At 40.9% G+C, this 22,906-nt stretch overlaps 1 protein-coding gene across 4 annotated transcripts in view; it reads right to left on the reverse strand.

Annotated features, from left to right (window-relative positions):
- The window catches only part of IL16 (interleukin 16), a 102,370-nt gene that overhangs the window by 42,441 nt on the left and 37,023 nt on the right, over positions 1–22,906 (reverse strand). For all 4 annotated transcript variants that reach the window (XM_038532985.1, XM_038532986.1, XM_038532988.1 and 1 more), the window contains exon 3: positions 46–154. In XM_038532985.1, the coding sequence (XP_038388913.1) occupies positions 46–154 (109 nt within the window). The remainder of the gene's footprint in view (positions 1–45; positions 155–22,906) is intronic.

Below are 22,906 nucleotides of genomic sequence, written 5' to 3' on the forward strand. Positions count from 1 at the left end.
GACAGCGAGGCTCTCTTCCTGAGGGCAGTTCCGCAACGCACTTACTGGTTGAGTTGCTGCGCGTCCTTTGGTGACGGGCTTTGGGAAGCAGGAAGTGACTACTTTGTGTGTCTGCTTTTCCAGACTTTTCTCGAGAAGAAGTTGTAGCAGCCTCCTGCAAAACAGTTCCCACCTTTTATTGAGCAGGGCAGTCAGAACAGGAGAACGTGGACAGAAAGCAGAGTGTGGCACTGACCTTGGAGGCACTGGTTGGATTGTCTTTCTCCCCAGGACATTATAGGCTTTAGAAAGGCAGGGATTTAGAATCACTGTCATCCACTAATCCATAGATACAGTCGCCCCTTTAGTAAACATTGAGTGAATAGATGTATTGCATAGATATTGAACTAAAACAACAGATGTCCAATAACCACGTCGGCCGTCATGTGTCTGATTCGTTGTCAGGTGCTGGGGACACAGGTGTGAACCAGCCAGATAGGGCATCAGTGTTGGAGCAATGCTGTCCTGGGGGGGGACGGCCCTCAGTAAACAAGCAAACAAACACAAGTCATCGGTGATGACAGAGAAGGACAAATGAAGGAAGAGGACTTCCCTGAACAGGAAGGCAAGGAGGTGCATTTCAGAGAAGAGCTTAAATTACTTCCCATGTTCTGCGAGTAGGAAGCACTTAGAAACTTGTGTCAGACCAATGTTACATAAGTAGGTTTCTTAATATTGAACCATCCATGCCTTCTTGAGAGTATGATGATTTTACTGTATTACTGATTTCCATCTCTGGAGATTTAATTTAGCGTTTTAAAAACCAACATTCTCAGGATGCTTGTGGGGCTCAGTGTTTGAGTGTCTGCCTTCCACTCAAAGTGTGATCCTGGGGTCCTGGGATCTAGTCCCAACTGCATCAGACTCCCCACAGGGAGCCTGCTTCTCCCTCTGCCTATGTCTCTGCCTCTTTCTGTGTGTTTCTCATGAATAAATAAATAAAATCTTTAAAAAAATTATGCAGATGGGAAGCTCTCTGAACATTCACATGTCCAACTTTGTGGTTGTAAAACTTAAATTATTTGCTAAGTATAGAATCTTTGGATATTTGTTATTGGACCTGGAAACTATTGTCTGGTCAAATGCTACCTAGGATTTAGTGTTCCGGAGTAGCGGTCTGTTAGGGGCACCTACTGCCCTTTCTAACTGCTGTGCTCACTTTTCTTTGAAGCCAGGCTTGTTGGCACCTGGTTAATGTCATGTGTCCAATGTGTGTGTATGGATTTGAGTACCCGGCACACTTCCCAGGGTGGAAGGAGGATCTACTGTTGCCTCTCACTTTGGATCCAACAACCCACCCTCCGCTCCAGCCCCTGACACTGCAAGTGGGCAGGTTCTGGGCTGGGAGGGGTCTGCTGACATATGCCCCACTCACTTTCCAAAGGCTTCCTTCCCCCACAGTCAGGGGCAGGCTAATTAGCCCTTGCCTCCAACCCAAAGTCACCTGCACTGTCATGCACGAAGTTCTCATGGATTCCAGAATATGGTTGGCCCCTTTCCATGGCTTCCTGTTCTGACATACACTTCTCTCTATTAGTATATATATTCTTTGAATTTTAGTAGAAATAAACTTTTTTGGTAGAAATTCCAAGAAGTGTGGGAACTAATAGAATGTACTCTGGAGCCATCTGGAGCCAGAAGTCCACTCCCAGCACTTTTTTATGTTTAAAATTGCATCTGGTTCTGATCCAAGAGGATCCTGCAAGAAACCACATATCACATTCGTATTATTTCTTGTACACATCGGTATTTAAAACTAGAGCTCATCTTCCTAGCATTCATTTTCCTTTTTAGCAGCAGATGGTGCTATATCAACCTGCAAAACTATCTTCAACCTGGCTCTGCCAAGAATCTTCAAAACAGCATGATTTCTATAGAAGGTGGCTTAGTGCATTTTAATTTTGAGACTCTATATTCCTAGGATTTAGCATCATGACTGGTTCTTTGAATCAATTTCCTCATACAATATAACAGTCAAAAGGTATTTCTTAATTATAATAGTCCCTGAGACCATGTCCTCTGACATTATTCCCACTTCTCCAAGCTCTCCAGTGACACCCTGAGAGTAAATAATTAAATGTGAATTCAGTAGCTCATTTGGGCTCACAGACCTTAGCCATTATGTCTACTTGTCTAAGGTGAAGCCTTTATTTGCAAAGTGCCTTTGAAATGTGGATTTTCCCCCAATTCTCTAATAAGATGAAGGTAAATAAGTAAACGGGACATATACAAACATGAATCATCTTTAAAAATAATGTTTATAAAGGATTTATATAATATCATATGCTTCTATTATTATGGTAGGTTTTTTTTTTTAAAAAAAGATCCTATGAAAAAAAAAAAAAAAAAAAAAAAAAAAAAAAAAAAAAAGATCCTATGAACAGTCTCACAATAATCATGTAAAATAGGCAGAAGGAAAGAACTGGAAATAAATACACCAAAACAGTAACATTCATCCATTCAACAAATGTTTATTAAGCACTTACTATGCACCAGGCCCTATTCCAAGTACTGAGGATACGTCAGTGACAGGGTCCTGCTCTTACAAGCTGGCAGGGCATGTCTGTGTGATGACGGGATTACAGATACTTATTTTCCTACCTCACAACCGTCTGTATGTTCCGTGTCTCCCACAACAAGCATGTGTGACTCGTACCATCAGACTAGAAACAAAATGCCATTTTACGTGTATTTCAAATGTCACATTAGTAAACCTAAGACAGTGTGTTTATCGTTCACTTTTTCCCTTTCCCTCCTCTTTATAAAGGTCCCTGTCCAAGATAAATTTGAGAAATAGGTCGACAAGTAAAGCCAACTGATGGCAGGAGAATCACTGGAAGTGGAGAAATTTTTTTTTTTTTTAAGCTCAGATCACCTGGAAATGGTTAATGTCATGTGCAGAGGAGGGAAGCTTTCTTTGGGGCTTCAGGGTTGGCTGTAAGAGACTTCATCCCAAACCAGCCAGATGAACCACTTGACCTGTCTGCTGCCTGCATGTCAGCAGTACAGCCTCTTCTAGTTGGGACAGCAGGAGCGGCCACCTCACTGTGTGCGGGCAGGTCATGGAGCCCTCTCTGCAAGCACGAGGCAGCACAGATGAGTCCCTTCCTTCATAGCTCTGCATCCTCCGACCAGAGCTGTCTCAGACGTGGGTGGCAGGCGGCTGGTCCCTTCCTTCTGCCAGGAGTCCGTCTCAGAACTAGCTGGAGGCTCTGACATCCTGCATCTACCCAGGCAACTGCCAAACTTGGATGGTTGTGCAAAACTGATGTGCTTTTCTCTGACGGGCTGTGGTGGGAGTTGGCTCACTGGAGGGTTCGTGCAGGGAAGGATGGAAGTGTACTACCACGAACCAAAGGGGGCATCCAAGAGGCAATTTTCTAACAGATACATAAAAAAGTAAATCCCAACTACATGGCCCCTAAAAATTCCCAAGATAGAGGCAGTGCACAAGGTTTGTGGGCCTTCTATTCCTGGAAACCAACAAGAATCCAGCACACATCCACAGTCTGGGATTATTTCAAAGTATAGTTCATTCTTTTCAATCCACACAACTCTGGGCTTACTGATTTCTTTAGCAGAAATGTGTTGTGGGAGAGAGTGGGTAGAGGGCATGAGACCTGCTGCATTAAATCTCTCATTACCCTGGGCCTGTCACTTAATTGTTTGGACTCAGTTTCCCCCTTTGTAAACCAAGGGTGTTGACTTAACAACCTCTGTAATTATTTTCAGTTCTACACCTTTTTTTAAAAGATTTTATTTATTTATTTGGTAGAGAGAGGGAGAGAGAGCAAGCACAAGCAGGGGGAGTGGCAGAGGGAGCAGGGAGCCCGACTCAGGGCTCGATCCCAGGACCCTTAGGATCATGACCTGAGCTGAAGGCAGATGCTGAGCCACCCAGGCACCACTCAGGCCCACGGTTTTGAATGCAACTGATGCTTATGTTTAAAGATCTAAGGGGCTACTGTCCTCTCAGAGATGATCATATGTTAGAAGAGCATTCACTAGAACAAAGTAGCTTTCCTTGGCTCCCAGGGGTGCCTGGTCACTCTTGGGCACAACGTCCTGGGTGGAGTGGTTTCTCATCAAAGGAGTCTCTGTGGGGTCCCCACGAGCGTCTGCACAGTGCGGCGCCCTTGGCGACACACGGAACAGAGCTCTTCTGTTCCTGCTCCCAAGGTGGGGCTGCCCTGGAAGCTGAGGACTCATCCACTGAGGTCAGACACATTTCCAGACACATTTCCTCTTGTTGCCATGAGAGACGGCGCCTCAGGCAGCAGCTCTAAGGGTAGTGTGCCCATCGCTGCGTGGGTTGCAGTGTCCTCTCTGGTGCCTGAGTAGGGAATAGGGCGGGACTGTCAGGAAGGTTCTTTAAGGTATTTTTTCCAACATGAAGATCATCTGCATGGCTGCAAGGGCTAAGCAGCCAACCCTCAAAAACGCAAAGACCCCATGTCCCCAGGGGAGCAAACCCAGAATGAAGATGCAGAGTTCCAGAATGAAGATGCACTGTGTCCTACAGACAAGATTATTCTGGATTCTAAATGCTTCCCCAGGGGCTAGATGGATCCGTTGCTTCCCTCAGAGTGCTCACTTTTTATGTAGATCCCTGACTGTGGGCAGAAGCTTCATGCTTCTGGAGTTTGCTGACTGCATTCCATGTACATAAGAGTCTTTTCATTTTTCTCTTTGAACTGAGATACCATAGCAGTTCCAGGCTAAGGAAACCACAAAATATCACCCAGCTGTCTCCAAGATCAAGGCTCACTTCTGATGTTTGGGTTGATAATGCAGCAACAGGCTTTGATCCCTTAGTCATGAGGATGAGCAACTAGGTCCAGCAGATGGGCTCTGGGATGGTCACGCAGGAGACTGAGGTCACACACCTCCTGGTATGGAGAGGAAGGGTGGGAACCAGAAACTAGGAATCCTTCTCAAGTCTCCCTTCCACTGTGCTCCCTGTATGACCTGGGTCACCTTGTATTTCTACCTTTCCAAATGCCCCAACACGTCCATTCTTGCTGGCTATGCCCTAGTTCAGAGTATTCCTCTTATACTGGAATCTTATTCCGGGATCATGACCTGAGCCGAAGGCAGAAACTTAACCAACTGAGCCACCCAAGCTCCCCTTAAAGATTGTTTTTAACAAATGGTTCTGGGACAACTGGATATCCACATGTCAAAGAGTGGATTGGACCCCTTCCCCACAACATACACAAAAATTTAACTCAAAGTGGATCATAGACCTATATACCAGCTGCAACTAAAAAAAATCTTAGAAGAAAACACAGATCCTCATGATGTTGCATTAGGAAAAGACTTCTTAGATGTGACACCAAAAGCACAAGTGACAAAAGAAAATATGGAAATGGGGTTCCTCAAAATTACAAAATTTGTGTTTCAAAGAACACCATCCAGGAAGTGAAAAGACAACCCACAGAACTGCAGAAAATATTTGCAAGTCATATATCTGATGAGGGACTTGGACTGAGAATATGTATAAAGCTCCCACAACTCAATAACAGAAAGACAAATAATCCAAATGTTTAAAAGGACAAAGGATCTGAATGGATAGCTTCCCAGAGAAGTTATATGAAAAACCAAGAAGCACATGAAGGTATTCAGCATCATTAGCCATGGAGAGATGCAAATCAAAGTCACAGTGACAAGGCTCTGGTTCAAGATGGAGACTAGGAGGATCCTGAACTCACCTCTGCCAACAGACATGCAAAATCTACAACCACATGTGGAACTATTTGCTCCTGGAAAAAAAAAAAACTAACTAAAAACTGGCTGAGAGATCCTTTTACATCAGGAAAAATGAGAGAGGGTAGAGTGATGGCAAGAATGTCTGAGACACAGTCTCATAATCTCACCCCTGATGGGAAGCCCACAGTCAGGAGGGAACTCAAAGCTTAGAGCTTCTCCTTAAGGAGTGAAGAGTTTGTACCCCATGTCAGGCACTCCAATTTTTAGGGCCCTCTCTGAGACAGAGTCCTACCTGCTAATCCTGGAGCCTCAGGCAGGCTTCAGGGTTAGCACACGTCTAGAGGCTATGGAGGTGCTGTCAGGGAGTATGGATCGGAAATGTCACTTTGGCTGCCCTGCAGCTCACTGATATCTCCCAGGAAGAAGCGTATACACTTGTCTGGAGCAATAACTTTGTGGCTGCTTCCAGGAGACACCTCTACATCAGATGGTTCTGGTGGCCAGAGGGGCTTACACTTGTGCTCCCACAGGGCTGTATCTATGTGCATTCCTTAAAAGCTGCTGCTGAGGGTCTGGCTTCCAATCAATCTGAATCTAGATACTGACTGAGATCCTCCCCTTTGGAACACTGACTTGTTGGCAGACCATCACCAATGGGGATCTTGGACAATCATAAAAATTTGAGAGACAACCAAGACCTGGGATGGGGTTGAGTGACATGCACTATAATGTAGATGACCCCTAAAAATGTAATACTAAGTGGAAAGAGCCATTCACAAAAGACCACATATTCTATGATTCTATTTTTGTTAAAAGTTCAGAATAGGCAAACCTTAGAGATAGGAAGTAGATTAGTGGATGGTGAAGGACGGACAGGAGTTGGGGGCTGGTGGGTAGAGAGTCACTGCTAATGATGGTGGGGCTTCTTTCCCTGGTGACAAAAATGCTCTAAGATCAGATAGTGGTGACTTGACGGGATGAGCATTGGGTGTTATTCTGTATGTTGGCAAATTGAACACCAATAAAAAATAAATTTTTTTAAATAAATTTATTATTAAAAAAATGATCAGATAGTGGTGATGGTTGCTTGACTCTGTAAAAATACTAAAAACCATTTAGTAGTACACTTTAAATGGGCAAATTGTACAGTGTATGAGTTATATTTTAAGAAAACCATTTTGAAAGGAAAATTCATTTGTTCACTCATAATGTCCCTGCCCTTGATCACTTTTCCTGCTAGCATGATTTTATAAAAATGCAAATGCTACTCATGAGCCTGATTGACTCTGGTGGATCTGTTTCTGATAGACCCAAGATCAAATCTGAGCTCCCTGACCCATGCTTCCTCTGACACTACTCAGACCGATCCATACCTCCTGGCCCCAGTGACCCACACGTCCTGCCCCATACACCTTCTGCATCCTGTCTCATCTTACAGTGGCCCATCCTTGCTTTCCCTCCCTCTTCAAGAATATCCCACCAAACTTATTCTGCAAGAACAAATTCAGGCATCATACCTCTGTAGTGATGTCTCGATGCAAAATAGCTGCCTCCTGAGAAAACGAGGGACTGTCTCTGCTAATCAGACCCAAGGAAAGCTTAAAAGTAGAAAGACACTGAGATGCTTGTTGGCAGTTGTCTTAATAACAAATAGGACAACCCTTCATTACTCTTCTTCCAACCTAGTCTTATACGTTTGCTTCACATTATAAAATTATATTGTCTAGTTAAAAAGTTATTTCTCTTACTATTTTTGTAAGAGCTCTCCCTAAATTTAAAAACAACTCTGAGGAATACCACTTTCCCCCCTAAAAAATTGAATATTTTTCTGCCAAAACAGAGTTTATATTTCCACTCATTTAATAGAAATAACCCTCAGTAGAGTAGAGTTTTTTTTAACCTATTTGGTCCAGTGAGATTTTCAGAAGATTTAAATGAAATAATCTATGCAAAGTACCTGGATCGATGGCCAGCAAGAGCCCTAATAATCCAACCAGCCACCAAGTAGTGCCAATCTATTTCCCAGATATTTCTCAATTCTGTCAAGTGTTTTTAATGGTCTAAAAATTTGTTACAGAAAACAACTGGACAAAATGCACAAAGATGTGTGTAGAAATATGTTCATCCCACTTCTTGTAACGGAAAACAATGATGAGGCAGTATTGAGGATGTTGTGACAGTAACCCATTACTTTGATCCTTCTGCTAAAACCAAGTAAAAGTGTTGGACAGGGTGGGAATGTGTCAATGAAATAGCAAAGGAGTAAGGAATACCCAAGAAGCAAATGAAGGCTGCACCACAATTTTCCTGGCAGGTAAGCAGCCCAGAAGCTGGCTGCTGCCCTGAGATTGTTTTTATGAACTGGCTGGACTTGTACTTCACCTTCTATAGCTTTCTGAATGTCAGGAGCAGATGGAAAGTCCTGATTTCTTCCCAAGATGTAGAGTTCAGTAGGGCACTCCTCTTGCATAAAGGGATCCCCCAATAATTACATCCTCATTTGAAATGTAAACTGGAAATAAATCCCTCCCACCCTCAGGAACTGCATGAAAATTGTCAGTCTGGAAACGGCCCTAATGGAAGGGGGGAAAAGCCTTCCTGATTTGCTGGTGATTAACAGTTACCAGATGGCCCTCACAGAACTTGGCAGCCCTAATTCATACCACATGCATGTCTTGAAAAACCTCTAGACAAGAATTTAGTTCAAAACAGTTCCAGGCTGGTGGTGCCCCAACCACCTGGCAGAAACAAATTCAAATCTTCTCTGGAGGAACGAGCTTTAACTTAGGTCGCAGAGATTCCCACCAAGAAACTAACAAGACTAATAAGATTTACTTTTAGAGAAAAAAAGTTAAAAAAAAATAAAAATAACACATACTGGAATAAGACACCACGAGGAAGAACCAGAAGGAGCAGTATATGCCAAAATCAGCCTGCAAAGACTTCGAATCGTGGGGAAATCAGACACAGAAGGCAAAATAAATATGCTTAAATTTTTAAAGAAATAGAAGTGATGATTGAACAATTTAAGAGAGAGAAACTATGAAAGTTTCTAAGCAGTATTGGGAAAAGTACCAAGAAATTTTTAAAAATAAGAGAACTACTGATATTTGAAAGCAAATAGGTGGATTGAAGAGTGAATGATATAGCACTGGGGAGGGGACAAAGATATCTGAAATGTAGATCTGAAAAAGATGCCCAGATGACAACCAAAAGGGATGGGGAGTGTTAAGGAGGGTCTGGAAGTGTGAAGGTGGGGCAGGAATGCCTCTATCTAACCAGCATTCCAGAAAGAGACTCACTGCACATGAGCATGTATGCAATTCTTCCAGTCTCGATGAAATCATCCATCCACAGAGCCATGGAACCCAACAAACCCCAAATAAGGTGAGTAAAAAGAAAAGCATTCTTAGCTTCTAGTTGAACTACAGAATATTGAAACATGTAGGAGATCTTTAAAGCAGCCAGAGAGAAGACTGATCATCCTTAAATGAGCAATGATTAAACCCAAAGCTCCTGTCTTGGTGGCAATTGTGAAATAATTAAACCATTGTGGCAAGAGAAAGCAACTGTCAACATAGACTTGGAGGTTAGCTAACATACCTTTAAGAGTGAGTGGAATTAAGGCCTTTCAGATAGAAAATTGGAGGGAGTTTACCACCAGTGTACACTCACTGATGAAATTCCAAAAAAGGAGGGTAAGAAAGAGGAGGAGGAGGGAGGGAGGAGGTGGGAGGAGGAAAGGAGGCAGGGAGGAAGAAGGGGAGGAAAGGAAAAAAGAATGAGAAGGAAGAGAGGAAGAAGTGGGTGGTGGGAGGAAGGAGGAAGAAGGAGGGAGAAGGGAGGAAGAGGATATCTAAATATATATTTAAAGATAGAGCTAAATTACCTGAAAATATTAGGATATAAGCCAAGAAAGAGCACTACAAGAATGAAAATATTCAGTCATTTTTGTACCATTCAGAAGGAAGATAAAAGTAAAAACTGATAAGTTTAACACTGAAAACCTGGATGTGTATGCCAAATTTTCTGGGAAAATCATAAAATTACAAAAACAGAGTTATAAACAGAACCAATAAGGGAGAAAAGGAATGAGAAAATATAACTACCAAAATGACCAAAAAAAAAAAAAAGGAAAAAAACATGGAAAAGTAGAAAAAATATTTAAAATGAAATAATTTTACATTTTTGCATAATTTAAGAGGCTCTGTGAACCAGCCAAAAGAGAAGGATTGTCAGGACAAATTTACCTAAAAGCATTTTTTTAAGCACTTCGCTTGACTTTTAAAGAAAAACTTCATTTTTAAGAGCAGTTTTAGGCTTAAACAAAATTGAGAGGGAGGTTCAGATTTCCCATGCTGTCCCCTCACCATCAACACCCCACACCAGAGGACACATTCATGACCAAGGATGAACCTACGGGACACAACATCATCACCCAAAGGCCTAGTTTGCATTAGGTTCCCTGTTGGCAGCATACCTCCCGTGGGTCTGGACAAATGTGTAATACCAAGTACCCATCACGGTACTATCATACAGAGTAGATACTTCACCAGCTCTGTGATCTGCCCATTTACATCTCCTCCTGCCCCACCGGGGCAGCCACTAATCTTTTAACTCTGTCTGTAGATTTTTGAGTGTGTGCAATTAAGCAGTGCATAGGCTTTTCAGATTGGCTTCTCTCTCTTCATGAGATGTATGTAAAGTTCCTCTGTGTCCGTTCATGGCTTGACAGCTCATTTGTTTTTTTCTACTTCCATTGTCCAGGGGCATCGCAGTGTATGAATCCATTCCCCTGTTGAGGGGCATCTTGGTTACTTCCAAGTTTGGGTGATTATGAACAAAACTGCTGTACACACCCGTGTGCAGTATTTTATGTGGACATGAGTTTTCGGCTCCTTTGTGTAAATGCCAAGGAACCCAAGTGCTGGGTCCTATGGGAAGAGTATGTTTAGTTTTGTAAGAAGCCACTCAAGTGTCTTCTAGAGTGGCTGTACCATGTTGCCCCCCGACCGGCAAAGAATGAGAGTTTCTGCTACTCCACATCCTCACCAGCATGTGGTGTCCTCGCCATTCTAATAGGAATGTAGAGGTGGCTCATGGTTGTTTTCATTTGCATTTCCCTGATGATGTATGAGGTGGAGCATCCTTCCATATGCTTCCTCGCCATCTGGAGATCTTCTCTACTCAGGTATTTAGACTTTGGCCCACTTTTTAATTAGGTTGTTCGTATATTTTGGATAACAGTCCTTTATCAGGTGTGGGTTTTTTTGCAAAGGTTTTATCCTACTCTGTGGCTTGTCTTCTAATTCTCTTGACAATTTGTCTTTCACAGACCAGTCTTTTTAAAAAAAAATTTTAAATATTGTTTTTATTTATTTGAGAAAGAGAGAGAGAGAAAGCAGGAGTGGAGGAGCAGAGGCAGAAAGACAAATGGACACCATGCTTAGCACAGAGCCCCAACAGGGGACTCACGAGCCTGATATCATGACCTGAGCTGAAATCAAGAGTCAGATGCTTGACTGACTGAGCCACTCAGACACCAGCAATCTTTTTTAATTTTAATGAACTCCAGCTAATCAACTATTTCTTTTATAGATAAATCAGAAAAATGCTAATCAAAATAAATCTGGTTCTATCTTATAGAAAAAGATTTAAACAAAAACAATTAATAGAGGTAAAGTCACTATAGAATGCTTGCTTTAAATCATGAAGAAGATACAATTTTAAGCTTGTTTGCACCTTGTATAGCTCTCCTATATTGACATAAAAAGGAAAATCTAGCGTAGATTTTGAACCTACTTCCTAAATACTGCTAGATCAAGCAGATAGACCTCAGAAAGTATGTAGACTATTTAAACAATACAATTAACAGGAGCAGAATACAATTTCACCTCAAATATATAAAATATTTGCAAAAAATAATCGGTTACAGTGTTGTCAAACAATTCTCAATAAATACAATGGCCTGGAATAGTACCACACTTTCTGACAATAACAACATCAGCCATAAAGCATGACAAAAAGATAGCTAGAGAGACAAAAGACAGATTCTTGTTGACAGAGGTTACAGGTGGTGTGAGATTGGATGTGATGGTAAAGGGACAGTGGTTGGGGGTTCTGGGGAAAGTGGAGCAGCTCTGTGGTGGTTACACAAATGTACACAAGGGATAACATACCACAGAACTACAAACATCATAACTGTGTTGAATTTCTGGTTTGGATGTCCTACTATGGTTATTGTGTAGGATGCAACCCTTGGGAAGAACTGAGTGAAGAGTATACTACCTACCTGTACCATCTTTGCCACTTCGTGTGAATCTACAATTATCTCAAAATAATTCAAAAAAGTTCTGTATAAGATTAACTGGAAAATACTCATATGCTTGAAAATTAAGAACCACACTTTCTAATTAACTCATGGGTTAAAGAAAAAAATAATTTGGAAATTTTAAAGCACTTAGAACTGAACAGTCATGGAAATTTAGATCTCAAATCTTGTGAAATGCAGCTAAAGATAAAGCTATATTCACAGAAGTTATTATTTTAAAAGCTTATATTAAGAAGACTAAAAATAATTCTTGAGCTAGTCATCAAAGGAAGTAGGGAAGAGATGATACTAGAGACAAGAACATGATTTATGAGACATTTAAGAGGGGGATTGACAAAATTAAAAGTTCTGGGAAAACATTTTAACATATTGGTGAAACTCCAGCAAAATTAATCAAGAAAAAAAAAGAGTGTGAGAAAACAAATAATATGAGGGGTTAGGAAGGGACATGATTACAGATGCAATACAGATTAAAAAGATAAGAGATATAATAAACAACTTTATAGAATAAATTTGAGTAATCAAGTAAAATGAGAAAATTCCGAGAAAAAAACTTTATCAAAATCAACTCAAGAAAAATTAGGAAATCTTCAGAAGTCTGTAAAAATTAAGAAATTCTCAAGCAAGAGAAACTCTAGGGACAGATGGTTTTACTGGAGAATTCTATCAAACGTTTAAAGAATTAACATCAGTTGTATACAGACTGTTCCAGAAAATTAAAGAATTAACATCAATTGCACATAGACTTTTCCAGAAAATAGGAAAGAATACTTCCCAATTCATTTTATGATACTAATATTACTTTGGTACCAATATCCAACAAAGACAATACCAAAAAAAAAAAAAAAAGGAACCTACAGATCAATATTCCTTATGATTGCAGAGGCAGAAATATTTAACAATTACTACCAAATAAAATTCACCAATAGATAAAAACAATTATATGTGATGACCATGTGGGATTATTCCAGGGATGCAGAGATAGTTCATTCAAAAATCAGTTAAGGTAATCTACCATATTAACAGGCTAACAGAGAAAATTCACATAATTTTATCAATCAATGCAGAAAAGCATCTGACAAAATTAAACACCTATTCATAACATAAGCTCTCAGTACATCAGGGCTAAAGTAGAACATTCTCAACTTCATAAAGAATATTGCCACAAAACCCAGAGCTAACAACACTCTTAGAGAAAAACTGAATGCTTTGCCTCTGAGATTGAGCATGAAGCAAGAATACCTAATTTCAACCCTCATTCAACTTGGTACTGAAAGTTCTAGCCACTGCAATAAGGCAACAAAAAGAAATAGAAGGCATACAGATCAGAAAGGAAGAAATTAATCTGTCCTGGTTTGTAGATGACATAATTGCCTACATAGAACATCCCAAGGCATCTATGAAAATAATTCATAGAACAAAAAAGTGTGTTCAACAATTTGCCAAGGGCAAAATAAACTCAACAAAAATCAATTATATTTTTTTTCTCTGAGCAATGAACACATGGACACTGAAATTTAAATGCATACCATTTACAATCACTCAAAAGCATACTTAGGCATAAATGTAATGAAACATATAGAGGGCTTGTATGCTGCAAATCACAAAATGATAATGAAAGAAATCAAAGACCTCAATGGATAGAGAGACATAATTGTATTAATAAATTGGAAAACTCAGCAGAGTAAAGATTAATTCTCCCCAAATTCATATATAAAGTTCATGTGATTCCTGCTAAAATCCCAGTAAGATTTTGTATAGATATAGACAAAATTTCTCTAAAATTTATATGGAAATGCAGAGACTAGAATAATTAAAACAAATTTGAATAGCGAACAATAAAATAGGAGAAATCCACCTACCTGATTTTGAGATGCATTTTGTAGCTACAGTAACCAAAAATGTTTGGTATTGGAAGAAGGATATACATATAAAATACATATAAAACTCAGAAATCGATCTACACAAATATGCCCACTTGATTTATAACAAAGGTACAAACACCACTTGGAGGTAAGATAGACTTTTTAACAAGTGATGCCATAGCAAGTGAACACTGATGGGAGTGGGAAGGCTGGTGGGAAAAGAGGAAGCTCAGCCCACATCTCTCATCTCATATAAAAATTAACTTAAAATGGACCTATGTGTAAAAGGCAAACCTATAAAACTTTTAGAAAAAAAATAGAAGAAAATTTTCAGGATCCAGAGCCAGGGAAAGAATACTTAAATTTGATACCAAAAGCATAATTGGAAAAGGAAAAATTGATAAATTGGACTTCATCAAGATTAAAAACTTTTGCTCTGTGAAAGATTCTGTTAAGAGGATGTACAATTCTGGAGAAAATATTTGCAAACCACATACACAATAAAAGACAAGTGAGTACCTAGAATATATAAAGAATTCTTAAAACTCCATAGGAAAAATAACAAACTAATTCAAAAATGGGCAAATGACATGAACAGACATTTTATTGAAGATGCAGTTTAAGCACACTAAAAGATGTTCAATGCCGTGAGCCATTAATGAAATGTAGATTAAAACCACAATGAGATATCACTACATACCTTTCAGAATGGCTAAAAGAAAAAATAGTGGCATCTAATACTGTGGATGATGCAGAGAAACTGGATTGCTCATACTTTGTTTACGTGAATGTGAAATTGGATGGCCACTCTGGAAAATTATTGGGCAATTTCTTTAAAAATAAAACATGTAACTATTGTATAATCCCAAAACTGCACTCCTGGGCATTTATCCCAGAGAAATGAAAAAGTATGTTTCACCTGTACAGGAATGTTGAGATCATCTTTATTCGTGACCATCAAAAAGTTAAAACAACACAGAGTCCTTCAATTGTGAGTGGTTAAACAAATTGTGGTACATCCATAACATGCAACATGACTCAGCAATAAACGGGAACTTATTATGCACAGTCTGCAAAGGTTACAGCCATCTGATACTATGTGTACAATGTTCTTGGAATGACAAAAACATAGAGAGAGTTGCCATGGGTGAAGGTGGAAGGGGGGTAGCTACAAAGGGGCAAAATGAGGAATCTTTTCAGGAATGGAGATATTCCGTACGTTGACTGCATCAATACCAATAACCTGATTGTGATATTATACTATCATTGTCCAAGATGTTACCATTGGTAGAAACTAAGGTATATGGATCTCTCTGTTAATTTCTTACAACTTATGTGAATCTACAATAATCTGGAGATAAAGAATTTAATTTTAAAAAATATTTAAGGGATCCCTGGGTGGCGCAGCAGTTTGGCGCCTGCCTTTGGCCCAGGGAGCGATCCTGGAGACCCAGGATCGAATCCCACGTCAGGCTCCCGGTGCATGGAGCCTGCTTCTCCCTCTGCCTATGTCTCTGCCTCTCTCTCTCTCTCTCTCTATGTGACTATCATAAATAAATAAAAATTAAAAAAAACTATTTAAAAATTGCATTACTGATGCCAGAAAATAGTTAGAAAACAGAATTGTTAGGCAGCCCCAGTGGCCCAGCAGTTTAGCACCGCCTTCAGCCTGGGGTGTGATCCTGGAGACCCAGGATCAAGTCCCACGTCAGGCTCCCTGCATGGAGTCTGCTTCTCCCTCTGCCTGGGTCTCTGCCTCTGTGTGTGTGTGTGTGTGTGTGTGTGTGTGTGTGTGTGTCTGTCATGAATAAATAAATAAAATCTTTTTTAAAAAAAAAAACAGGATTATTTAAGAAGGCAACATTTACAATTGTATCAGAAAATAATGTTTACGAACTAATCTAATGAAATATATGTAAGATCTTTCTGAAGAAAATTATAAAATTTACTGAAAGGCATAAAATAAGTCCTGAATAATGGAGAGATAAGTCATATTCACAAAAACAGGAGACTTAATATTGAAAAGTCATTTATAAATTTAATGCAGTACTAACCAAAATGTCAAGGGGTTTTTAGAACATCACAAACAAATCCTTGAATTTTTATCAAAAATCAAAGGGCATCAAATAGACACATATTTAAATAAGCAAAGACAGAGAAACTTCCATATGAGAAAACATACTTATATTTAAATGCCATGATTAAGATAGTAGAGTTTTGACAGCAGGATAACAAACTGACCAGCAGAACAGAAAAGGGAACCTAGAATAGCTTCATGTTCATACAAGGAAACCCAATTTTGAGAGAACTAATCCTGTACTTTTGGGATGGAGACAAACACTCCAATAGAGGGTGCTGGGACAACTGGTCAACCATGTGGAAACAATATAATGCACCCATACATTCACAAACATCAAATCCAGGTGGATTAAACACATAAATACAGAAGGCAAACCTATAAGATATTCAGAGGAAAATAGAAGAGGATAGATATTAAAATAGTATGTGTTTCTTTTAGAAAAGCATAAAAGTTTCAAACAAGATGCAAAACAGTACAAACTGTAAAGCACATGATTGGTAAATTCCCCATTAAAATGAAGAACTTCACAGACTCTTGGGTGGCTCAGTCAGCTAAGCATCTGACTCTTGATTTTGGTTCAAGTCATGATCTTGGGGTCTTGGGATCAAGACCCATGTCGGGCTCTGTGCTCCATGAGTCAGCTTGAGATTCTCCCTCTCCCTCTGCCCTTCCCCCAGTCATGCACATGCGTGTGCTCTCTCTCACTCTCTAAAATAAATTAAATCTTTTAAAAATTAAATGAAATGAAAAACTTCTATTCATCAATTAAAAGGGCTAAGATGACAAGGTAAAAGCTAGAAAAAGAAAAAAACAATCCAAAATAAAACCAAAAAAAAGTTCAGGTGGTCATATCACATAAGAGGAAATTCAAATGTCCCATAAACATGGAAATACGTGCAACCTTACTAGTAATTAGGAAAAGGCAAATATAAATTAATGTGAAAAACAATTTAGTAGGTCTTCAGACTGGGAAAAAGTTTAAAAGCTTAAGGATACCAAGAATTGATTAGGATGCAGAGCAACCAAGAAACTTATACCTGCTGAAGGAAGGGTAGATTGGCACAACCATTTCAGAAAGTAATTTGGGAGTATTTCATACAAAGGAAGATGCCATGCTCTAAAACTCACTGATTTCACATCTAGCTTTACACCTATCGAAACTTACAGAGATGTACAAAGAGGCAGGTACAAAATGCCCAGAGCAGCACAATCTCCAAAAGAGGAGTAAAGCGAAGTACCCCAAATGTCTACCAATAGCAGAATGGATAAATGGTGTGTTCATACAATAGAATTCCATAAAGCAGTGAAAAAAATCAATAAACAACAACAAAATGAAATAACGTGAGTGAATTTCTGGAATATAATTGGAGTAACTGGAGTAAGTCTACCAAAGAGCAATCACTGTGCAATTGCACCTGTATTATTGTCAAACATAAGTAGGGCTGACACTTCCAAAGTTCCAGAACAAGATGGCGACTGCTCACTTTTTTCCTCCCTGCTAAATACAACTAAATACCCTAGAAGTTATTCAACAGAGAGCAATAAAAGAATTCTGAATGCCAGAAAGGAGACAGCTAGCTAACTGGGTATGGAACTCAGGACTTGAGGAACGACAATATGGTGAGTTCCCGGAGCTTCCTTCTTACCTACTGTATACCCAGACTAGGTGCTAGAGAGGCCTGTAACCCAGAACTGCAGAGCAGCAAACACAAGAAACAAACAAACAGAAAACCGTGTTCTCTCTTGCCTGGCCAAAAGACCAGGAAAGAGGGGAAATCAATAAGACCCAAAGGAAGCCCGAGTCCTGGTCCCACAACTAGGGCACCAGCAGGTGCGATCTTTTTGTTTGTTTGTTTGTTTGTTTTTTGTTTTTTGTTTTGTTTTTTTTTTTTTTTTTTTTTTTTATGATAGTCACAGAGAGAGAGAGAGGCGCAGAGACACAGGCAGAGGGAGAAGCAGGCTCCATGCACCGGGAGCCCAATGTGGGATTCGATCCCGGGTCTCCAGGATCACGCCCTGGGCCAAAGGCAGGCGCCAAACCGCTGCGCCACCCAGGGATCCAGCAGGTGCAATCTTGACATAGCAATGGCAGAAGCAAAGCCCGAGGCTGACAGCCCCGCTCCAGAACTAGAGCACAAGCAGGATGCCCATCCACCTGCAGAGACTGTATGAGCTGAACAGTTCATTGTCCTGCCCTCCACTTACTGCCAAAAAGACCCAGGCCCAGCAGCTCCTGGCCATCCCCACCCTGCATGGCAGATGGTCACCAGTGATACCAGGCAGGCCAAAGAAGCTGCTTCCACCCCAGCAGGCCAAAATGCAAAGAATATGTGAGAATTCCAGTAGTGCCAGAAATAATAAAGCCGACCAGAATAGTATTGCAAGGGTTCCGAAAACTGAAATGTGATTACAACAGAAGTCCATAAAAATAGTTCAGAAGTACAAGCTAAATTTAAATAGGTATTGCCTGCAGATTTAAATTGGATTGAGAGACTCTGAATATAATAATGGCAATATCTAAGATACAATTAACAGTCACTTTTAGCATCTAAAACCAGGAATACGTAATTTGAACGAGAAAAGACAAACAGCTGATGCCAACACTGAGGCGAAGCTGATGTCGGAATCCTCTGGTGATGATTATAAAGCAGCCTGCATAAAAAAATGCTTTAACGGTCACTTACAAATTCTCTTGAAACAAAGGAAAAATGAAGAGATACCAACCAAGAAATAGGGTTGTTGTCTTTTTTTTTAAAAAAAGAAGCACATGGCTATTTAAAGAACTAAATGTAGGAAACCCAAGGAGATCAACCTCAAGATGCCTCACAGGTAAATTTTTGAAAAAAAAATAAAGTCTTAAAAACAATCAAAGACAAACGACACATCTCTAAAAAAAAAAAAAAAAAAAAAAAAAAAAAGCAAACCATCAACAGAAATGACAGATTTCACATCTGAAAACATGGGGAGATGGAGCAGAAGGAAAGGGCACAAGACTTTTTAAGTGCAGGAAAATCTATGTCAACTATATTTCATTGACAATACCCTTCTGGAATGAAGGGGAAAGAAAGATATTCTCAGATGAGGGAAAAGCTAACAGAAGGCTCTGCTCGCAGATCTGTCCTTAAAGAACGGCCGCAGGAAGCTCTCCAAATAGAAAGAAAATAACAAAACAGCTGGAAAGGTCAGAAGAGAAAGAAACGGTAGAATGGGTAAAAACAGAAATAAACCTAGTAGATCTTCTTTCCCTTCATGAGGTTCTTGCACCGTGTCTCATGGTTGGAGCAAAAATCATAACCAAACGTGCTATGGTGCCCGGTGGTTGCGGAGGAAGTGCTGGATTTATACTGAGGCACAGAGGACAGCAAGGGGGCGGCCACGGAGTGAGTTTTCTACATGCCCCTCGCTTCTTCAACTTCATGATTGCTACTCAAGTATTTAGGGCATCTTTATCCTTCTGTAGAATGTATAAAACATTGTATAAATTTCTTTTTATATTCTCAACATTTACCAAAATATTTTTTAAAGATTTTATGTATTTATTTGAGATAGAGAGAGAGTGAGCGAGAGAGAGAGAGAGCACGAGCAGGGAAGAGGGGCAGAGGCAGAGGGAGAAGCAGGCTCCCCGATGACAGGGAGCCCAATGTGGGGCTCAATCCCAGGACCCTGGGATCATGCCCTGAACCGAAGGCAGACGCTTCACCCACAGAGCCACTCAGGAACCCCTACTAAAATATTATTTAAAGATCTTGAGATAATAAATTAAGATACATCTACGTGGTGTAGTCTCATGTAGCCTTTAACATTTTTGCAGACCTTGTCCTAAGCTGAGCGGAAGCACAAACAGACACAGTAAATTCTTCCCACCTGTAGCCAGTGCTTAGAATTCATCCTTGGGTGGGAACTTACACATTTGTGTTTCTGTGAGAAATCAGTGTTTAGTGCGATTCTAGGAATGGCTCAGCCTAGAAATGCAGAGGGAGGAGGTTGTGCCAAGTAACGATGGCCAAAGCTTGGGGTGCAGGAGGAGGAGAGGGTCAGGAGAAGCCTCTTGCAGGTGTTCCGTTGAAGCTGCACCCTAGAGACAGAATGACCAAGGTTGGGGCTCATGGAAATTGGTCAGGAAGGTATTCCAGGCAGAGGAGACAGCAAGGGTGGAGGCTGGGAGACAGTCACCAGTGGGTTGTGTGCAAAGAACAGGGGAAAGCCTTGGGTGGATTGTGATGTAGGTAGGAAGGGTCATATTGAGAAACAGAATTGAAATGGTAGGTGGTTTACTACTTCTTCCCCATTTCCCCTGTTCCCCTCTTCTTTCCATCAGAACCCCTTCTCACTAACCAAATGGTGTCTTGACAGAACCAGATGCAAAAGACACTTCCAGGCAGATTGGTCCAAATGTCCTCTGAGAATGGAAACAGAGACTAGAAATCCCCTGGAGTCTGGGAGGCGGGCAGCAAGTGCATGGGAATCATACCTGCGGGCCTCCCCACCCACTTCTGGCTTGTGGACCACCCTTGCCTCCTTCCCACCCTCCTCCCCACACACAAGGGATGCGGCTGCTCCTGCTCCGTGGGAGTCCTGGAGCCCCGAGCGTCCCTCCCGGTGGCTGCTCTCAGCCTCCACAAGCTGCTCTTCTGCGGCAGGAAGAGGCAAAGGGCCAAAGGATCGGGTTTCCCACTTGCCAAGGAAGTTTGGGCCTCAAAGCCACAGGCTGAGCTGCTCACAGGCAGCGAAAATCGGGAATTGGTCGGCTCCTGGAGGCCCTGACCACCCTCCCTCTGCCTCCCCAGCACAAACCAGCGATTCAGATGCTTGATCTGACCTCATCCATCCTGAGTCACACTGCTCGAGTGCTGACTTAGCCTAACCGATATTTTGAATTTGTAAAGAAAAGCAGGACTTTCCATACTACAGAGGCCATTCCCATGTGGATCAAAGCATTTCGCATTCTTTTAGGAGGGCAGCCCTGAGGGGGGACCTCCCACACGTCCACTCTCATGTGCTGTCCAACTCCCAGATTGGATGTCCTGTGACCCCAGACCCCAGCCAGTGGGAATGCCCAAAGCAGCGTGTAACCACGGGTGTAAACCACGTGGTGGCTCAGTAAACCAATGCAAGCTCCGGCTACATCAGTAGACTCTCTGCCTTAAGGGTGGCCTCAATATTCTCATTTATGCAACCATTCTTTCCACAAATATTTCTAGAACTATTACTAGGTGCCAGTTCCCAATCCCATCCAGTGTCATAAAAGGAGTGCCAGCTCCAAAATGAGTAAATATAGTGCTTGAGGCCTATGTGGTGATCTGCTAGTATTTAGCCAGAGAGAAAGAAAGAAACAAATGAGATATGAGGCAACAGATTGCATCCAAGGGAGCTTGGGCCCTGACCCCATGTCTTCCCTTTGTCTAGTCTACTGAGGGCAAATCACAATACTAGATATGCACAGCCCTAAGCTACAGGGGTGCAGGGAAGGGGTGGGGGCTGTTTGCTGGGGTCAATGATTACAGAACTGCAAGGGTCCACATGCTTGCATGCGTCTGGACTGGACTATGCCGGGAGCAGCAGGAGAGAGGGAATTGTGGCCAGTGGCCAAGAGCCAGGAAACAACTTTCCCTGTGGCACCCCATTTTCCTGCAAGACCCTGAGAACTTATCTGAACTTGACTATCCAAGTTCTTATGAAGGAATATTTGTCAAGGCAGGAGGATAGAACATATCTTTTTCACCAGATGTGACCTTGGTCTGTAACTTTTAAATACTTAGACATTTGGTATGTGGAGCTCCATCTGAACTCTGGCCCTGTCTTGCCCATGTTAGAGGCAGGCCTGCTCCTGGCCGAAGGACAGTGATCACTGTGAGAGACACAGAAGTTTGGCAAGGGACAAAGAGAAACAGAAACGTGGGGCATGGGTGGCTCAGCGGTTGAGCACCTGCCTTCAGCTCAGGGCATGATCCTGGAGTCCTGGGATCGAATCCCACATCGGGCTCCCTGCAGGGAGCTGCTTCTCGCTCTGCCTGTGTCTCTGCCTCTCTCTCTCTGTGTCACTCATGAATAAATAAATAAAATCTTAAAAAAAAAAAAAGGGAAAGGGTAGACACAAGAATGAACAGAAATGAATACTGACTCAACAGAACTATAATAATGATCTATTCTTGGGACTTACATATAAATAGAATTAAAATGCATGAGAATCATGTCAAAGAAATGAACAGGTGCAAATGGAGTTGTGTGTTCTAAGTTCTTAGTATTGTCTGATAATTGATAAAAGTGCTCTTTATATGAGACTCGAATGCATTCAGGATTATGTTTTACATTTTAATGATTAAAAGAACAGTTATATATACATATAACTAACAAGTCAATTGAAGGGGAAATGCAGTTGTAAAAATATATTAACCTAAAAGGGGGCAAGAAGAGAGAAAAAAACAAGTGTAAATCAATACCCATTATTGTAAGATAAAGATTGTAAGGTGGAAGAAAATGAACCTAATGGCATGTTGCTTACATGAGATACTCCTTAAATATGTGAACACAGGTTGATGATTTAAAAAAAAAAAAGAAAGAAGGGAGGGGCTCCTGGGTGGCTCAGTGGTTGAGGGCCTGCCTTCTGCTCAGGTCGTGATCCTGGAGTCCTGGGATCGAATCCCACATCAGGCTCCCTGCAGGGAGCTGCTTCTCTCTCTGCCTATGTCTCGGCTTCTCTCTATGTGTCTCATGAATAAAAAATAAATAAAATCTTTTTTTAAAAAAAGAGAGAGGAAAAGTAACCAAAAGACAGTACATTAAGTTTTACTAATACCAAATAATTTTTAGCACTATAAAAAAGGAGATTTATAGATTATAAAGGTGATCATCCACCAGGAAAATATATTTTTTTAATTCTAA

This window comes from Canis lupus, chromosome 3 (assembly GCF_011100685.1).
Source record: "Canis lupus familiaris isolate Mischka breed German Shepherd chromosome 3, alternate assembly UU_Cfam_GSD_1.0, whole genome shotgun sequence".
In the NCBI taxonomy this organism is placed as follows: Eukaryota; Metazoa; Chordata; class Mammalia; order Carnivora; family Canidae; genus Canis; species Canis lupus.